This window comes from Nomascus leucogenys, chromosome 8 (genome assembly GCF_006542625.1).
Source record: "Nomascus leucogenys isolate Asia chromosome 8, Asia_NLE_v1, whole genome shotgun sequence".
In the NCBI taxonomy this organism is placed as follows: domain Eukaryota; kingdom Metazoa; phylum Chordata; class Mammalia; order Primates; family Hylobatidae; genus Nomascus; species Nomascus leucogenys.
Window position 1 is genome coordinate 15633080 of NC_044388.1, and position 19254 is coordinate 15652333.

The window sequence follows — 19254 nt, forward strand, 5'->3', positions numbered from 1 at the left end:
TGAACTATCCAGATTGCAGGATGGTGGATTGGAAGTTTCTTTCCTTAGTTTGCACAGAAAGTGCCTGGGCTTTGAACAAGGCTTTTGTCAGGGCAGACCTGGATAACTCTCCCAGGGACCTTCTGACCTCTGTCACCAGAATCCTCCCCACCTCAGCAGCCTATCTCCTTTGTGCCTTCAGCTAGCAACCATCCATGGAACAGTGGCTGGCCTTGGGTCTTGCAAGCTTACAGGTAGAGCTGGCTCACCTTCTCATAGTACCGGATCTCATAGTCCAGGATGATGCCATTGGGCTGCTCCGGCTGTGGCCATGACAAGGTGATACTCCTCATAGTGGCACTGACTTGGTGCATGATGGGAACGGTGGAGGGGGCTGTGGAGAGAGAAAGAAACAGGGTAGCTGAACAGACACTCAATTATAGGCCATCTTCCAGAGGTAAGTAGGGAGAAAAATGGCATTCGGTTTGAACTCTGCTCATTCTTTATCATCAGCTGAGCTGGATCTACAGAACTTCCTGTGGGTTTTGCATAATCAATGGAGTTTGGATAACAGAGGAGAGAGAAGGTAGCATTTAGAAAAGGAAAGCATGTGTGCACAGGAGGTAGAATGGACATGGGACTTTCAGAGGCAGCAAGGCTTGACCAAAACAAGAGACGGTTGGAGGAATCAAACAAAAAGACAGGAGGAAAGGAGGAACACTGCAATGTTTTTGAGAAGAAGGTGTTGAAGGAACCTCAGTCTTGCAGTTGTGGGCTGAGCTATTGCAGAGATGAGAACCTGGGGCAAGAGATGATAATGAGAGAGTAGAACCAGTTGGTATAGAATTACTGTACAACAGAAAGGAGCATTCTAGCAAACATCTATTCCTGCAAGTTAGATTTTATTATACTTTAAAAGGAAGAGAGGAGGTATCTCTCAAAAAGACATGAACACAGACCAACAACAGAGGTATGGTCAGTTTTCCAAATGAGGGAATTTCCAATAAGGAGTTCACAAGTATAAATGAAGAAATGATAAACAAATCAAACATTTGGGAACAAGATAATTCCAAAATCTGTAAAGTTGATTCAGAATCTCTGTTCGGAAATAATATTATTTATTTCCCAATTCAACATTTTTCACATGGTGTAAGTAAAATGAAAACAGTCTGGAAATAATAAATGAGGGCTGTCTTTCTAGGGAAAGAGGCGGGTAATGGATGAGGCTTCAATCTGTGCTCTGCTCAGGGGCTGCTCCGTTTAGTCCTGGCACTTCTGCAGTGACGAAGGTCTTTTCCTCATTCGAACTCCACTTTACAATGGTTTCTCTGGGGACCGTGGCTGAGTGACATTTACTATCCTCAATTCAAGTTAACAGATTGCCCTCAAAGACCTGGAATTACACAGCACAACTATGGGGTCACAAGCGGGCTGCTGCTTTCTCCACTACTCATTGGACCCTCAGTGAGTCCCTACTACTTGCAGCCCCTCGGGGAGAGGATGCAGAGCACTTGTTCTGAAGATGCTTCTAGTCCAGGAAAGCCACAAAGAGTTAGAAGTGTGATAAGGACTCAGAGTCAGAGTGTCCTCTGGGACCTTGAAGGCAGGTATGCCCTGTTCCCATTAGAGACCTTGTGGTGGCTGTGAAATGCAACTCTCAGAGTTCCTACTCCTTAAAGAGTAATTAACTAACAGCCCCAGTTCCTGCACTCTGCAGTCCATCACCATATTCACACAGAGGCTGTGATTCCCACAGGCTGCTCCCAGTCAATGAATGAGAGCAGCAGGGATGCCATGGCAGACCCATTCCTGCGACATATGGGACTACTCTGATGGGCAACTTCCACTCAGAGACTCCCCAGTGGCCTTTCCAACACTACCTTATAACCCACACAGCAGGCTAAAGCTCTTCCTACCCTACCCAGTCCTCCTTCCTTCCCTCTCTCCTTTACAGGGATCAGAACTTTCTTATGGTCTGATGGCTTTCCCAGCCTCCTCTGGCTCCCATCTCTTTTCCCCAGTAAATCTTTCACACATCTAATCCCATCTTTGTGTCTGCTTCATGGAGGGTCTGAATTAATGTAGTTTTGATTCCCCCTACAACTTCCCTGTTGGGAATTTGCCGCCAAGCTCCTGCTGTGCCCCCAGAGAGGGGAGACTTCTTGCCTCCAGGAGCTGCTGTTCTATACTTGGGTAAGTCTCACCAATTTACATATCTTCCGATCTTTATTTGAAAGTTATCTTCTTCCCACTGTTTTCCATTCTGCCAACTGAAGTAAGAAAGGATGTTCCCCCTCCCACGAAATGTCTCGTCAAATATCTAAGGAAAGTAGTTAGATCTTCCTTGAGCTATTCCTGCTGAAAAAAAAATAGTCAAATATTTCTCCCATGACCATTACATGCCACCCAAGATGGCTCTTTTCCAAATGAGACCATGTTCCCTAAATTCTCTTTAGGCTTGGGGCTTGGAGGTGAATCCAATTCTCTTTCCACTCTTTGAGCAGCAAAGATTAAAATAAAACTAATATCTATCATGATCTGTGTATTATATATCTATTAATATGACCGTTAGCCTTTGCATCAAAAACATGTCCCTGCTGTTCAATCCTGAAACGGCAGTTATATATAACCTTTAGGTTTCCCCATGGTATGCTCCTCATCTTTTGTCTGTAGAGTTGGCTTTTGGCTTTGACTATGAGAATGTACATGTATCTCAATCTTTATGGTGTTAAATTTGGCCTATTCGTTTAGTAAGTGGAAATAATTTTTTATCCTGATTGAGCCGTCAAGTGTATTTTCTCTTGCCTGCAACTTAGTAGTATCTATAACCCAGGTTAGTTAATTAATTAATTAAGCATATTTATTGAGCATCTGTCAAGTACCGTCACTTTTTAGGTTCTAGAGGCACCATAGTGAGCAAAATAAAATTTCTAGTCCTCATAGGGCTTACTTTCTAATGGGGGGATTCAGCAGAGACTAGAGCTAATAAATGGATCATAAGCTGTGTTAAAATATATTCAGTACAATGAAAAAAATGGAAAGGGGAAAGGGACACACGATGCTAGAGGTGAGAGGTGTGTGGTCAGGGAAGGCCGCCTGAGAAGCAGATACAGGAGCACAGGGTTGAAGGAGGGAAGGGAGGGAGCTGAGTGGATATCTGGAGCAGCCAGGACAAAGAGGCTGATCTGGGGGCATCAGGGAGTCAGTGGGACCCAGAAGAAAGGAGTCCACAGGGGGCAGGACCCTGAGGGACACTAGAAGGAGTTTGGCTTCTACCCTGAGCAAGCTGGGGGGCCATAGGAGGACAGTCAACAAGGCACAGTGATGTAATCTGACTTATATGATACTATTATCACTCTCTGCTGTGTTCCAAATAGAATGCAGGGGCCATGTAAAAGCAGGAAGCCGATCACAGCACTGCTGTAGTAATATAGCTAGGAAACAATGGCTGCTAAGACCTGGCCTGAGCAGTGCAGTGGGCAGATTCTGAATCTATTTAGAATATTTCCATGAATACGGGATGTGGAAGAAACAGAAGAGTCAAGTGACTACAAGGGTTTTGGTCTAAACATCTGGAGGAATGGGGCTGCCATCAACTGAGAACAGGGAGACATTTCTAGAAGCAGTTTGAGAGGACAGCCCAGGTGCTCCACCTCAGACCTGTTAGATTTGAGATGTCCAAGGTGTCCCAGAGCAGATGCTGAGTACCAGATAGGTGCATAAGGTCCATGTTGGAGACCAATTTGGAGTCACCAATATTTCACAGATACTGAAATCAGTGGAACTTGCAGAGATCACCAAGAGAATCAATAGATTGAAAAAATTCAAGATTCAGAAGATGAGGAGAAAACACTAAAGAGGCCTGAGAAGGAAAGGCCAATGAAGCAGAAGAAAAACCAGGAGAGTGTGATCGCCTAGAAACCAAGTGGAAATAAGGTGCTCCCAGGAGGATAGAATACGTTAAATGCTGTTGCTAAGTCAGGTAAAATGAAACTAAGAACTGAGTCCTGGACTTAGCAACAAGGCTTGATGGTTAAATATGTGAATGGCCTGTGATCATCTTTCCCAACACCTTGCAATCACGGGACAGAGCCATGGGGGAGGATAAAGACAGTTCAGGGAAGGCGAGGCAGTTTTCCGGAATCAGTCCAGATCATTTGAGGATCCCAGTGGGTCCACAAAGACAGGGTGAACAAATAGCGCCTGACAGCTCTTTCCTTCCACTGCACGCCGTGACTCTCAGGCTGCCCTTGCAGACCCCTGTGGAGGCACAGTTTACATGTTGTGAATCACATCGGTTTCATACAGGACTTCAGAGTCCCTCTGTCTTGAGAGCTGAAATGTCATGTATTTAAAAACGGAAAGATCAATACTAATGGCCTTAGGATTTTGCTGGGCTTGGTTCTTCTCCTTGTCTCTACTCTCTGGAAAGCCATCATTAAAAATTCAAGATGTTTGCCAAACACTGTGCCAGTCCTGTTCTAAGCACTGGGGACAGAAGAACAAGTAAGGAAGTCACAGCCCTGCACTTCTGGTCCTTGGAGTCTAGTTGGGGTCAGATGGTAAAGAGGCAATCACAGGGCAGAGTGATCCAGAGGCAACTGAAAGTGAAATCTATGGAGAGAAACGCTCCTGTCACTACACACGGTATGGACCCCCCAACAGTCAGTGGCACTCGGGTCTGGGAGGAGCTGCCAGAGGGTGATGGCCATCCCTGCCTGTATTTCTCAGATTCATGGCAATGACATGAGGGTCACAGGCCCTGTGGAAGACTGTGTGTTCTCACACAGGCCATTCTAAATGGTTTACATTTTATTACGATGGGATTTAGCACGTGGAAGAAAGCAAGAAAGCATTTTTTATCCTCCCTGAAAATCACGGGCAGCTTATGTTCAGTGCTCTGCCATCAATAATCACCTGCAGTGATGAATTTGGTTTTTCCCTCTCCAAGGGCAAATGTCACCTCTTGATCTGTTGTTTTATGTGCTATGAAACTTTCAGACAAAACAGAAAATAATTAGGAATGAGCTCTGGTATTCACTCAAACACCAACTTCTTCTAGCAAAACTAAAGCTAAAGATTAAAGAGGGATGAGAAGATTAATTCAAAGAAGTATCCCCTTTTGCCCCCATATACAATGGTTTTCGCAGTAAGTCCTGGCTAGTTGTCTTTTCTCCATATTCCTCAGATGAAGGGATAGTTTGATTGAACACCTGAAAGAGTCTCTTTTTGGCAAACACACATAAAGCTTTTGAATCAATTAAACATTCTACTGAGAGAAAGAAATGAAAATAAAGAGTTCACAAGATTATTCAAATTTAGCAAAGAAACGAATATGGACCCTTCTTCAGAAAAGGTAAGGAGAGAGACTTAGTTTGGGGTTACTTGGAAAGAAGTTGATGAAGGTTCAAGAAAGATGTGTTAGGTCTAAAGAGGTGGTGCCCAGTAAATCCAAATGGAATCGAAGGTGCCCGCACCCTTTCTTAGCAAATGAAGAGGCTGACCCAACAGAGAACAGGCACCCAAATAGGAGAGCAAAGAGCAAAGAAGAGTGTCATCAGACTCCAAGGAAAAATCAACTAGGTTCAAACAGAATTAGAATGAGAGTGTCAAAGAAGAGAGTTATAGCCCGTAATAAAAGGCCTTGTAAATGTGTCAGAAGCAGAAAGAGAATTAAAACATCACTGGTCAAGGGGCTCCGGGATGGAGAAAAAAAACAAAGGCAGGCTGAGTGAGTGAGTCTTTTGTCTCTGTTTTTGCCACCAAAGACTTTGGGGAAAACTTACTCTCAAATTGCTTTTAAAGCAGACAGATCCAAGATAGTATATCATGTACAGCAGAGGAAGAGCACAGAATGTTCTTGCCTGAACTGACAAAGGAGATGTGAATAAATTACAGGGACAGGATGGCCCTAGCCGCAAGTTGTGAAAGAGCTCACAGATGACGTGGAACAAACGTTGGCCCAAACTAGTCACTGACCACTGGCCACTGCCAGTAGTATCGAAGATGCTGCCTGGCAGACCACCAGACAGCCCTCTATTTGTACGAACGGCCCCAAAGGGAACTGTGAAGTCCCAGGAGACTCAGGCTGGGTCTGAGATGGTGGCATGACTCTATCTCAAAAGTTAATAACCCAGACTCTGGACCCTAGAGTTCTGATGTGCAGGAGTTTTACTGTCATATCACAGGTTCACTTGGGCCAAGCATTTTATGTTTATGACATTCCTTGACACTTTAATTTAGTTACGGACTCAGTTATATTCAAAGGTTTCTTCTTACTCATTTTGTTTTCCTTATTTGATAGGGGCATCGTCCTCCAACAATTAAGCATGTCAGATTCCAAAAATACAAGATTTATTTGATGCTTTTTTTCTAGGACAATTACTAAGTTTTAATACATTACAATGCTTATTAAAAACACTTCACAATCTTTTAGTTGATTTTTGTGCCAAAATACTTCTTTCAACAGTTTTAACCATAATCAATTTTGGGACCTAACAAATGATATAACAGTTTACTGTGTTAAAATTAATGCACATACACTCAGACTTCAGTTGATCTATTGGAGTAAAATGCTTAAAGAGGTTATAAAATTATGAAATTCAGATTTCAGAGTCCAGCAAATCTTATCTAAAAGGGAAAACAGTGTTGTGTGTGTGGGTGGAAATTGTGACAGGGACAGCCTTGTTTGAGGCCATCTCTCGCCAGCTCTAGGAAGATGCGGGTCACAGCTGAGCTGCCTCTGCCTTAGCTTGGGCAAATGCTCTAGCAACTCTTCTGGGAGGCCAATGCTGTTTCCAGTGAGAGGTACTTTCACATCTAAAATTCCCAGGGAGAGCCATACAAAGAGGAGGCCATCTGCCTCCCCCACACAATAACTCATGGGTGGGCAGGGTAGAGTAGTTTTCCTTGGCCTTTCCATACAGTGTGTGTGTGTTGGGGGGTGTCCTCCCAGTGACCCCCCAGAGTGATGCCGCTGCCCCAGCCTGCACAGTGTGAACCTAAGGCTTGGTAACCACTTTTACCCTCATGGGATATTGCTTTGTCTGGGAGAAATGCTCCTCAGTCAAGGAATATTTGGGTTGAAGAATAATGCCTCTATAAATGTTCATACACAAGTTGAAGAATAATGCTTCTATAAAAATTCATACACAAGTTTTTGTGTGGACATATGTTTGCATTTCTCTTGGGAATCAACCTAGGATTGGAACTGCTGGATCATATAGTAATACTAACCTCTTCTATTCTCACTAGAACAGCATTTCCCAGCCAAATCATCCTTGGACTAACTACCTGTGATCTATAGCACAGACCACAGCTGTGAAGAAAATGGGTAAGGTAAGGAATAGTAAGGAGCCTAGGGCCCAGCCCAGAGCAGCAGGAGTTAGCAGAAATAAAGGAGGGCTGTTGTAAGGGCCCTCCAGGTGCTGCAGAGAGACGTGTGTGCCTATTCTGGCTCTGCCATTTGCTTATTATGTGATCTTGGGATAAGGTTAACCCAAGGCCTTGTCTTCTTTGGGCCTCAAGTTCTTCAACTGTAAAATAGGAATATTAATTCTTATGTTAATAATTTCCCAAATGTTTTGAAGATGTTCTCTCTCTGTGGTCTCTTGCTCCTTTCAACCAGATCCCACTTGCCAGGCTGGGGACTTGGCAACCACCCCAAACTATCCTTCTGGGTCCACTGCTGTTCACATATGCAAATCAATCACTGGGCATCATTCCCCAAGGTAAATGTAAAAAGTGGGATCCAGAGACAGCCTCAGGTATTTATCTGATAAATATCTTTGAGGGGATGTATAAATATGTCGACTAAGCCATGGTGGATGTGATAGATACAAATGGGCTTGGAGAAAGGGAAAGCTAGCAAAGAGCTGGGTTCCCCAGAGGCTGGAGTGATAAATGCTCCAGAAGAGAGCTGGTTTCCCTTGAACATTTTGAGATAACCTGAAGCAACCTAGAAAGTAAGTGATAGGGTATCTTGTCCCTAAGGATAAGGAGACCTAGTGACTCTGGAGAGTGAACAAGCATAGCCTTCCCATCTAATGGTGTGGCTCAGGCCCAGGAGCCCCCAGTGCTCCCATGGCCCTGCCACTGCCTCCCCACAGGTTCTCATCATCTGTATCTCATTGTGTCTCATGTACTTACTGTCCTAACTCTCTTGTCCACCTCTAACTTCTTCACTTCAAACTACTCTGTAGCCATATTAATCTTTCTAAACTCAATTTTAACTTTGTTACTCCAATGCTCAAAACCTTCAATGGCTCCCCACTAGAAAAAGCCCTAATTCCCTCTTTAACATTTAGCAATGTGACAGCCACTCACCATTCCAGACTTTCCCACTGTTCCCTCTCAGGAACTTGCCATTCTTATCTAACTGCTCTATTCACCACATCCAAAAATAGCTCATCTTTTGGAGTCTCTTCCAAGAAGGCCATTCCCTGTGGGCACCTCTTTTCTTGACCCTGCTGGCCTTTGAAGGCACAGAGGGAGCCTCACACTGCCCCACACTGCTTATCCTTGCCTGACCACACCCACCAGAGTGCCCTTTCCTGCCTCCCAACCCAAAGCCCCTTGCGGTGTGATCTCCACTTTGGGACACAGTGCACTGTGATCTACCTTCCCAGGTGCTCACCTCTGCTCTCCATCAGTGCAATAAAATCTTTAGGGAAGGACCATGTTTTTAGCCTCTTCACACTGTGCTAACACATAATAAATGTTCAACAAAAATTTACTCTTATTGCAATGATTGCGGGCTCTTCTCTAAAGACCTCAGAGGTAAAAGGAGTCAGAAAATCCCTTAGTTCTAACAAACATGAATATTGGCCTGTGAAGGAGCATGAGGTGGAAAAGGGAGCCAGGGTTGTGACTCGGCAGCCTGCACCTCACAAAGAACATAGAATAGGCCTGAATATGGTAGTCCCAAGGGATTAGAGACAGAAGTTTTTCTCTGTGGTGTAAATGAAGAAACCTAGCAGGTTTGGTCCCTCCCCATCTCACTGGGATTGTTCAGCTGTAACGTTACCCTAATATTGGCAGTTTTCTATTTTTTAAAGCTATGAAATCCTTTCTTCAAACAAAGTTCTCCCTGAAGCATAAAGTGTGAAACAGAACAATTCAGAGCTGCTCTGGGTGAATCAGAGCTGCTAGGGCCTTGAAGCCAGTTCATTTTCTATCTCCCCAACCCAGACTCTGAAAGGTTTATAGAGAGACCCAAACAATGCTGAGCAGTCTCCAGAAGTCCCCTCGAGGGACTTCTGTAAGATCCTAGAAGCTATGAGTGATGGGGTTGTGAATGAAGGATTGGGCTGGCTGGCCATCTTTTTTTTAAATAGATGAAACACTTCCCATATCAAAAAACCAAAGTTTGTATTTAAATGTCAACTAAAGACTTCCAGCCCACTAGTACTCATGACCAAAGAAGAACAATTTGCCACACAGATGAACTGTGTTTCCTCTGACATTTCTATTCTAGGAGGTAACTTTGCTGAAAAGGTCCTGCTTAGATAGCTGGTTCTCCCACTGTAGATGAAAACTCATTTCATTGCACAAATATGCTTGAATTTTACATTAGAAGGCCTGACTCATTAAATATTTTTGGTGCAGTAACACTTCTGGTCAAAGTAGATTAAACAAATAAGCAATTAATTTGGAGACTGGGTATAAATACAAAAGCAGAATTAATTATTCTTCTCATTGTTTTCCTCTATTGTGGACATTGGTTTCTTGTTTGCTTTTACTCTGGGCTTTGCCTTGAGATGTCTCTGACATTCCCTTCCTATCTTCCTCCTTACCCTGGGAGTCACCTGGGGACAGAGGACTTCCTTGGGTGTGTAGCACTGTTCCGTACTGTTGTAGAATCCTGGCTGAATTTGAGATGTGAATGGGATAAAAAGTGAGGGCTTCAGGCCTGGCCTTCAGTCTCACACCCCAAGGCAGGAAGCCACAGGCTCCTCCTTCACTGGTCGATCCACTAAGGGTTTCGGTTCCGTGCCAAAGGGGAATGCGGGGGGTGACAGGTGGGGGTTGAGGGTTGGTGGCTGATCTGGGAATGTGGGTTTATAGCAGAGGCCCTCACTTCTGATGTTACCTTTGATGTGTATGTGTTTGGGGGCAGGGTGGCATTCTTTATTGGGATCATACACCTGACCCTGTAAGTTCTCAAAATGTAGTCCCAGATCAGCCTCACCTGGGAACTGGTAAGCTAGGCAGAATCTAGAGCAACATCCTAGACTCAGTGAATCAGAAACTCTGGGTGTGGGCCCAGCAATCTGTGTTTTAACGAGTCTTTCACAGGAGTCTGACACATTCTCAAGTTTGAGAACTGCTTGTCTGGAAACCTAGAAATCAGAATGTTAAAGTTTGACAGGGCATCTGAGGCCATTCAGTTTTGGTCAACTCTTACAATTTATAGATTAGAGCAACAAAGATAAGAGAGGGGAAAATGAATTCCCCAAGTCCCCAGAAGGTTAGTGCAGGACCAGAAACAGCTGGGCCTCCTTTCCCTGAGACCAGTGTAGGGCTCCCTCCCCACAACTCATGCACTCTGCATTTCCAGAGCCTTGAGGAGGCCAGGCATGGGGGTGGGGACATTGAGTTACATCAGCATCACTAATGGATGGGCACTGCCTTCTGGGACCCCTTGTGCCCTCAGGGAGATCGGGGTCCCCACCTATGGTGGAAGTGTGCAGAGCCCTGTGCCTGGAGGAGGAGGCAGGCTGCAGTGTGTTCCTGGTGACACTTCTGCCTCCTGGGTCACTGCAACCTGGCATTTTTCCACAGCTCCTCCTCCCTGCTGGGGGAATCAAAAGGTGTCTTAGAAGGTGCCATTTATGTGAAAATTATAGCAAACCTGCATTCTGTGACCCTGCAACCGTGGGAGGCTGTGGAGGTGTCTGTGGAGCAGGATACTCTTCAGGCAGGCATCTAAGCACTGTGATGGCTGCTGAGGACACAACCATCAGTACTCACATGTCAACTGGGGCATGTCATTGGCCTCTGCCTCCCCTCAGGCCTGCCAGCCTTTCCCAGGTGTGGGACAAGAGCAGAGCACTGGCAGCTTTGGTCTGTCTAATGATTGATCAGGAGCGGCAGTCCACTCCAAACACTAGCAGTGGAGAGGCCACAGGAGATACCCCACCGCAAGTTGTGTGCCCCTGTTACAGCTGGCTCTCACCCCCACACATTCAGCCAAACCCGTAATGCAGCTGGAGGACCCACCACCACCACCCTAAGGCTGACATCACTGCCGCCAACACTGGGCAGGGGAGCTGCACCTGCAGTCACTTTGACCATCCTCCTCCAGGCCTGGAGGTCTGAGTCTTCTGGCCTGAAGGTCCAGAGCCCCTCCTCCTCACAGCAGCCCACCAGGTTGCACAGGCGGGCTTCCATCCTGCCATGCCCACTCTTTAGCCCCTTTCTGGACATCCCCACGGAGTTGTGGGCCTCTTCTCCTTGATTCTGACTTTCCCATTGAGTATTGAGCACACCCCCACCCTGGGCCCTTCACTTACAAATCAGGAAACTCCCCTGTACCCACCTCCTTCCCTCAGAGCCTTCACTCCATGCCTGCATTAAGGAAGAGCAGCTGTCCCTCGAGGACACCTTTGCCTTGCAGCCCTCTCACCTGGTGAGTTTATGATTTTGCATCCGGCACACCTCAGGGTCAGGAAGTGGGGTGTGTCATCCTCGCTCCCCACTGTCTCTTTCACACCATCACTCGCCACCTCCTGCACCCTTTGCAAAAATGCCATTTGGCTAGACCACCACCCTCCAGCTCTTGGGACCACCATATACTCCCTCCCACCGTCATGCCCCCATTCATTGGAGGCATGAGCTTCTGTCTTTGTCTTCCTCTCTACCCTGAGCCTTGCCCTCCTGTGTGTGACTTCAATGTCCACTTAAACAATATAATCTCAGTTCCCTGGCCTCTACAACTCTTCCATGCCTGCCAATTTCCATGGCACACTTAGACTCTGCTTTGCCTAAAGTCACTCGATTTTCAAAATCACAAGTCTAAATATTCTGCTTCCTCACCACAACCTCAGATGAGCCCACTGCAACTCTTTTTGGCCTCATCTGGCACTCTTGGCCTTTACTTCCACCCAATGCATCTGCCTTCTCCTTTATTCATATCCATTATTATCCATCTTAGGGTCCATCTTTGCAATAAAATAATTCACAATACTCCTCACCCTTAGGCATACATTGCCTTTATCTTTTCAGAGGATATGACTGTCAAAACTCAACCAGAGGTATATTTGTCATCTGTTTCTTGTAGGGCCTGCTGTCCTGGAGCCATATATCGCAGAGAAGGCCACATAAGAGGAAAAAGAGGTGGCTTTCTAAACATATGATCACCAACTTCAAATGAGTTCTCAATACTTTCCAGAAATATTGACTTTACCTGGGTAGTTCCATTTCCCATTCTCTTCAATAGCACTGCCAAGCCTTTTCCATTCTCCTCAAACCTTCAACCCCAATACTTCCCCCTTCACTCTCGGCAACCAATCTTATTTCCCACCTTCCAGAGAAAACAGACGCCTGAATATCCAACTGCATAAGTAATATCCTGATTTGAGTACTCAAACTCTCCACAAATTATGCATGTGCAGAACCGAACCTGTCTTCTGTTGATGCAGTCCCTGAATACTTCTGGGAGCCCCTGGGGATGTCTCCTCCGTACTCGCAAACTATACTCTCATTCTCCTGCTTTGCTTTCTTTGTTCTCCATGGCAGCTGCCTTCAAGACCCCTCAAGGAACACTGCTTATTAAGCCAGATGGCCAGGCCCCTCCCTGAGGACCTGCGGTCCTGTGGGAACATGGTTTTCAGTGCTTCCTCGGGCAGCACCAGGCTCAATGCCACTCTGAGAGCCCTGCCTCCATGGTTACTGGTGGTACCTCATCATACAGTCTCAAGGCTGCCTGTCTGTGCCTCAAACTGCATAGCATCCCTCATACAAAGCTACTTTCCTTGCCCTCCCAATCCTCTATCCCAGGCACTCACTCCCATCCAGGCCATCAGATGATGAAACAGATGTAGCAGGACCTCACTGTCCTTCTAGGGACCCAGTCCCCTGCACACCCACCTCCTAGCAAGCTTCCCTCCCTTCATGCAAGCCCCTTCCTGCAAACAAAGACCAGCCCACTGGTTAAGGAGGCAGCACCAGAGTGTGACATGGTGTAAGGTCAGCCAGGACACCTTATAGCAGAGGACACATTGCTGAGGGGCAGGGTTTACTGGGAGGAGAAACACATGGCCTTTTCCCTTGGGAGCCCTCAGTCTGCCAAGAGAAATAGAGCCTAAGCACATAAACAACTAATGCACATCCAAGAAATCACCGTATTGTCCCTTTAACAAGTACAATTCAGAGAAGGGCAACATACATCACTGTTTCTACAGGGCAGATGCACTCTTAGCGGGCATGACTGGGCTTTTGTTCCCCCAAGCTCTTCTGAATGGTGAAAGCATTTGCTCTTCCGTCAAAAAAGAAAAAAAAAAAAAAGGAAAGGAAAGAAGCGCACACGCTTTAAAATCCTAGGGCTCAATTCTACAGCTAAAGTTTTCCTGCAGTTTGGCTATCAGAAGGAAACTGATCCTGAGGCCTGAGGGATTGGCAAAGAGTCTACCTTGCACTAAAAAATATTTGTGGTCCAGTGTTGCCTTTATTTACCCAGAACATTCAATGTGCCTTTTTCCTCCATCTTTCACATCCGCTCAGAGAAGATGTTAATTTTCTGAAATTAAACACTTAGCTTGATTACTGTTTTGTTAATTGCTGCATTCAGAAACCCCTGGTGCTCCTGCCTGTTTAGCATGGATGGTACTGTGAAAATGATAGGCACGGGGCTGGCATGCAGGGGGACAGAAAACAGTGTTGGGATGCCATCCCAACCACCCTCCCTGCACTTGCTCAAGCAGCTGGGACCCTGCCAGTGGGGGAGGTAGGACAGGCCAGGTCATAGAAGAGCAGCTCCCACAGAACCATGGTTATGGTGTGGGGGTGCAGTGCACACAGGAAGCCTCAGGTCTTACCAACATCTGGGAGAATGTAAGGGGTAACTGCAATCACAGCTCCCCACCCAAAGATGCCTGATAAAGGAAAGATCACAGAGACAGCCAAAGCTGCACCACTTGCCGATGCCCGAGATTACTTTAAGAAAGACTGAAGCATTCATTCATGTATTTATTTAACAAGTTATTAGTTCATTCAATGAACATTTATTGATTGCTTTCTATATTTCAGGCACCCAACTGGACACAATAGTCAACAGGACGGATACAGGGCGTTCTCGCCTGGAGATGCCAGTCAGTTCATGGAGTTGACTTGCCACAAGAGCATGGAGTGGATGGATCACCTGGACCCTCCTCCCTCCCATCCTCTTTGCCTCTTTATGAGATACCTCTTCATGGGATAGTTCACAAGGTGAACAGCAACTATCTAATAATCCAACTGGTGTCCCCTCTCCAATAAGGGTTATAACAATCTCATGTGGATATGAGATCCTTACAGGGTAAGAAATTTCCTCCAGTCTCATTGTCAGTAGCCATTTTTACTCCTGAAGCTATGTACTTGGAGTGCCTGGCCCAAGATGGAGTAAACAAGCAAATAGGTCCCTGAGTCCTGTGGGCACTCTGGTAATCCTAGCAGAGTGAAGGCTGTTCTGGAGCTGTTAGCAGCATCACAAGCCACTGCTCACAACCTGGAAGGAAAATTCCTATACCCAGCCACTGTGTGGCCCAGCGTGTGATATCCATCCACAACGAGTTCATTCAAATTGGTCTATTGAACAATAAAATATCCCATCAAACATATTGTCACTGTATAGCAACATCCACCACAAACTGAAATGCTCTCTGGCAACAACATGTGGTTCCATCCTAACTTTTGGAATGTAAGAGTGGGCACCACAGAAGAGGGTGGTACCAAGAGCCCAGCTGAGGGTGCTGCACCCCATCAAGTCACTTCCCAACCAGTCACCTGCTTATTTTGTGACTTTTCTGGGCCTCTGATTCCAGTCTCAGTGAGTGCTGTCGACTAGAATGCAAGCTCCACAAAGCCACAGATTTCTGTCTGTTATGTTTGCTGCTGTGTTCCCAATGTCTAGAGCAGTATATGGCATGCAGAAAGGCCTTGAAAAATATTTGACGAGTAGGCAAATAAATGGGAGCCCCTAAGAAGCAGTAACCTTGAGCCAGTACTTGCAAGCAGTACTTGGTAAGCAGTCATAAAGACTGTGTTAAGTGAATGAATACATTTCCAAAGTTAAAATGCCCAAACAAACCAATCCCTTTGAGAGTGCTTGAGTCTCTCTCTGTTCCTCTGAGTGGATCAGAGCTTGTAGAATCATCCTAAGCAACATTCCCTAAGTTTTCCTGCAAGGAGCCACAGCGGAGGAAGACTCCAGATTACCTGAGTAATCTGGGAAGGATCTTAAGATGTTACCTGTGGGTCACCAGGACACATTCTCATCACCACTCCCCAGCCAAACACTTACATACTAATGCTCATCTGTGGGGACTGAAGCCATCTGGCAAATATTTATCAAGGCTCTCTGTGCCTAGCATTGTGCGGCCGCTCTCTCAGGAAACTGGTGATAGGTGAGAAAGTGTGATTCTCCACATGGCTCACCATCTGGTGGAGGACCCCAAGGTTGCCAAGGATAGAAGCCAGGACATTGGTCAGGGGCAGTGCCATCTGCCGACCCTCTGAGCTCAATGGAGAACACATCACTGTTTGCAAATGGCCAGGGCCTTTCTGAGGCCACTTGGAAGTTCCTTCTCAATGCCAGAGCTTAAGAAACAATAAAAACAAAATTTTCTAGAATTAACAATGAGAAGAAAGCAATGAAATGAACTATGAAATTGAATTAAGAACAGTGAAAATTCTATTTGCTTAAGATTTTTTTTAATTTTTCTTTATTAACTTCAATGAAAGTTTTCTTTCAAGTCCTTCTAGTCTTTAAAGTTCTCACTCAATCTTTTCTCTGCGTTGGAGCAAATGTTGCCTGCTAATTTCCAATAAGCACAGCCCTTAAAAATGAACTGGCTTCAGCATATGGATCTTAACACTCTACATTTTTACAGGCAGCAGTGTAATATTGTTTTAATATTTAATTTTGAGATTTACATAATATCTTTCCTCCAAAGAGCTCAATATATTGCAATATCATAAAATTCCTTTTCATATTCAAAGATTATTCTTTATGCATGCAAATACTATATTTAACCAAGGAATAATGCAAATTAGGTGATGTATTCAGAGGAATTGATGGGCTAGGTAATTCTTTTGTAAGAAAATTAGTGTATCTGAGTGACTTTAACTGTCTAAGAACTTCAAAAGTGCCTTAAAAATGGACAAACTATAGGGGCTTGTAACTATTAACAGAAATAGTGCAGCATTTTTTAAAGAAAAGTAAGTAATGGGTTGTGTCTGTGTTGTGGGCATGATGAATAGTATTCCCCATGGAAGTGGCACGCAGGCCATACATGAACTGCATGTAATATAAATGTCAGATATAAATTGTGCTGATAAGATCATGCAAGTAAGGGAAAAAATGTTGCTTCTTCAAATACACAATGAGAAAAGATAGACAGTCTCCTGAGCATCAGAATCATCCAGTGGCAGGTACCTAGGTTCTGGGCTCCACTTCCTCCCTCATCATTAGTTCATTGGGATACAGACTTTGCCACTTTCGTTTCTGGCGCCTACTCCTCCCAGCACAGAACGGAGAAACCAATATCTGTTATGTATCTGTTACAGATAACATCAGTCCCAAACAAAGAAACTGTGAATAGTCTAGGGAGAAAAAGTACAGCAAGTTGCTCTCTAGCTCAAGACGTATTCCCAGAAATGATGCTAATCTCTCAGTCCATAGCATCGTTTACAGAGTGATTTTCTATCTGCTGTCTGATTTGCTTGTCCCTATAGTACTAGAAAGCAGGTATCATGACACCTGTTTTATAGGTGAGAAATGAGGGATCTTGCCAGTTAAATGAACTTGCATGATTCGTGTGAGGAGCAGAGAGGGGAAGCAACCCCAGGAATACCCCACTGCACTCTGCCACCATGAGCCCAGAGGTGAGGAAGATGACTGCCCTGTGGTGGAATGGGAATGGAAAACAGAATATGCTTGGCAGTAAGACTTGGGTTAATCAGATTCACCCTCTGAATCAGAGGTTACAAACCATCGCCAACAGGCTAAATCCAGAATTGGATTTGTTTGGCTCTCAAGTGCTTTAAAATTTTCTAATCAGTTGTCAACATTTTAAATCTGGATTTTCAGCTATAAAATCAGGCAGTGCTGGGCATGCAACTCTTGCTGGAGCTGAACAATGGCTGCCTCTAAAGTTCCCCACAGTCCCCACCACTCCCTATTGCCTTGTACCTGGCCCTACTTTGCTCCTCTCCATTACCTGCCTGGCCTTAGGGGTCTTTGAGTTTGTTCTCTTTGGCTTTGATGGTCCCAAGTTCATGTGCTGGTCTGATTCATCTTTTATACCCCCAAGATTTCCTCTGAGGTCTTCTTTTCCAACTTTGACACTCCGAGTCTATTTGGCAGAAGAGAGAAGTAAAGTTTGTCATTCACTTAATTCTCTCTGACAGCCAGATGATCCGGCCATCAGTCTGAATCTGGGGCCAGATGCCAGAGAGTGACTGCAGGAGTTAGTGGTGATAACAATCTCTCTGCAGATCACTTGGCCACTAGAACAGAGAGAGTTGCACCTGATCTGGTCTATTTTAAACTCATGGCAGCTGTATTCAGTGCAAGGCTGTATCCCTGAAGACCTCACATAAATTTGAGCTTGCATAATTCATGACCAATCCTGACCAAAGATGATGGACATTTTTTTGACAGCTAACGTGGCTTAGCAATGTGGCAACAGCTTAGAGAGAGCTTATGACTTACACAGTCCACTATAATGTGATTTTTCATCAGTATGAGGATAAAATGGCCACAAAACATCTCACAGCCAAGAAATGATGTTTCTCAGAAATATCTGCAGCCTAGGGAGGTGCAAATGATGTTTCTTAGAATCCTTTGTTGGCTGTGAGATGCTGAGCAAATTCAAAACTGCTCTGACCTAAGTTTCTTCATCTGACCCACCTTCTCTGTAAAAAGAACAAAAACAAAAACAAAACACGTGGTAGGGGTTGGCACATTGGAGGTGCTCAAAGATGTCAGTTCTCTGCCACTGCCTTTGGACTGGGTAAGGATCCAGTCCTGAAACTCTCCAAGTGATACCTGGTCCTTGAATAGTCATGACTATATACATAATTGGGGTCATGATGGGAGAAGATGAAGGCTCTCTGAATCTCAGACCTCAACAGACAAGCTTGTCTCTGAGTGAAAAACTGTATCTACCATGTGCCCAATGACCAAAAACAAATGATAGAAAAATCTCCAAGGTCTCTTCTTAGATCACAGCTCTTGGAATCAAGAAGAACCTATTGTTGGAGACTATGAAATGGGGAGCCCAGAGGTACTGTCCACTTTTAGGACAGAATATCATAAGGCAGACACAGACGAGGGACATCTGTTGATCTCTTTCTAATCCTAGATTCTCCAAATCCCTTTAAGTCTCTGCTTTTTTATTAGAAAAATAGGAACAATAATCCCCAAGTCATTGTGTAATTATGAGGATTAAATGAGTCCACATAATTCCAAAATTCTTTGTGAACTCAAAAGAAACACAAACATGAGGTGTTAACTATAATAATTATTACTCATCTATTTCTCAATCAGGTCCCACTCAATAGTCCCCAGCCACTTCACAGTTTGGGCAGTTCCAGACATAGAGTACACATTCAATAAACACAGGTTGACTTAATGATTGATCCCAGGACCCCTCTTGGTCAAATTCTTTGCCTGCCATCTAGCTACTTACGACCCAAACAGTAGTACAGATGGCCACAGGCATAGAAAGGGGTCATACCATACCATGAAGCCAGGGGAGGAAGACTGAGCTAGATCTGACCCAGAGTGGACCAGCTCAGGGGTATTCTGGGAAGGTTAGACATGTCATGACCTATTGGTAACACATGGGTCCACCCACCTCAGCCCTTAATGGATCTGAGTCATTAGAGTTTTTATGATGCCTACATTTTAGTCCCTTGTCCACCTCTGGTAAAATGCATAGCTTCTGTTCATGGTTCTCTAAACTGTTCTCATAGAAGTTCAGGTTTGAATGTTTACTTTGATGGTCCTCATGTTTAAAAAAATACTATCTCTTGGTTGAAAATAATTTGTATTTACACATAGATTCACCATAT

General features: G+C 44.9%; 1 protein-coding gene across 3 annotated transcripts in view; it reads right to left on the reverse strand.

Moving 5' to 3' along the window:
* The window catches only part of EPHB1 (EPH receptor B1), a 457376-nt gene that overhangs the window by 109985 nt on the left and 328137 nt on the right, over positions 1–19254 (reverse strand). For all 3 annotated transcript variants that reach the window (XM_030816782.1, XM_003265255.3, XM_030816781.1), the window contains exon 6: positions 249–373. In XM_030816782.1, coding sequence (XP_030672642.1) covers positions 249–373 — 125 coding nt within the window. The remainder of the gene's footprint in view (positions 1–248; positions 374–19254) is intronic.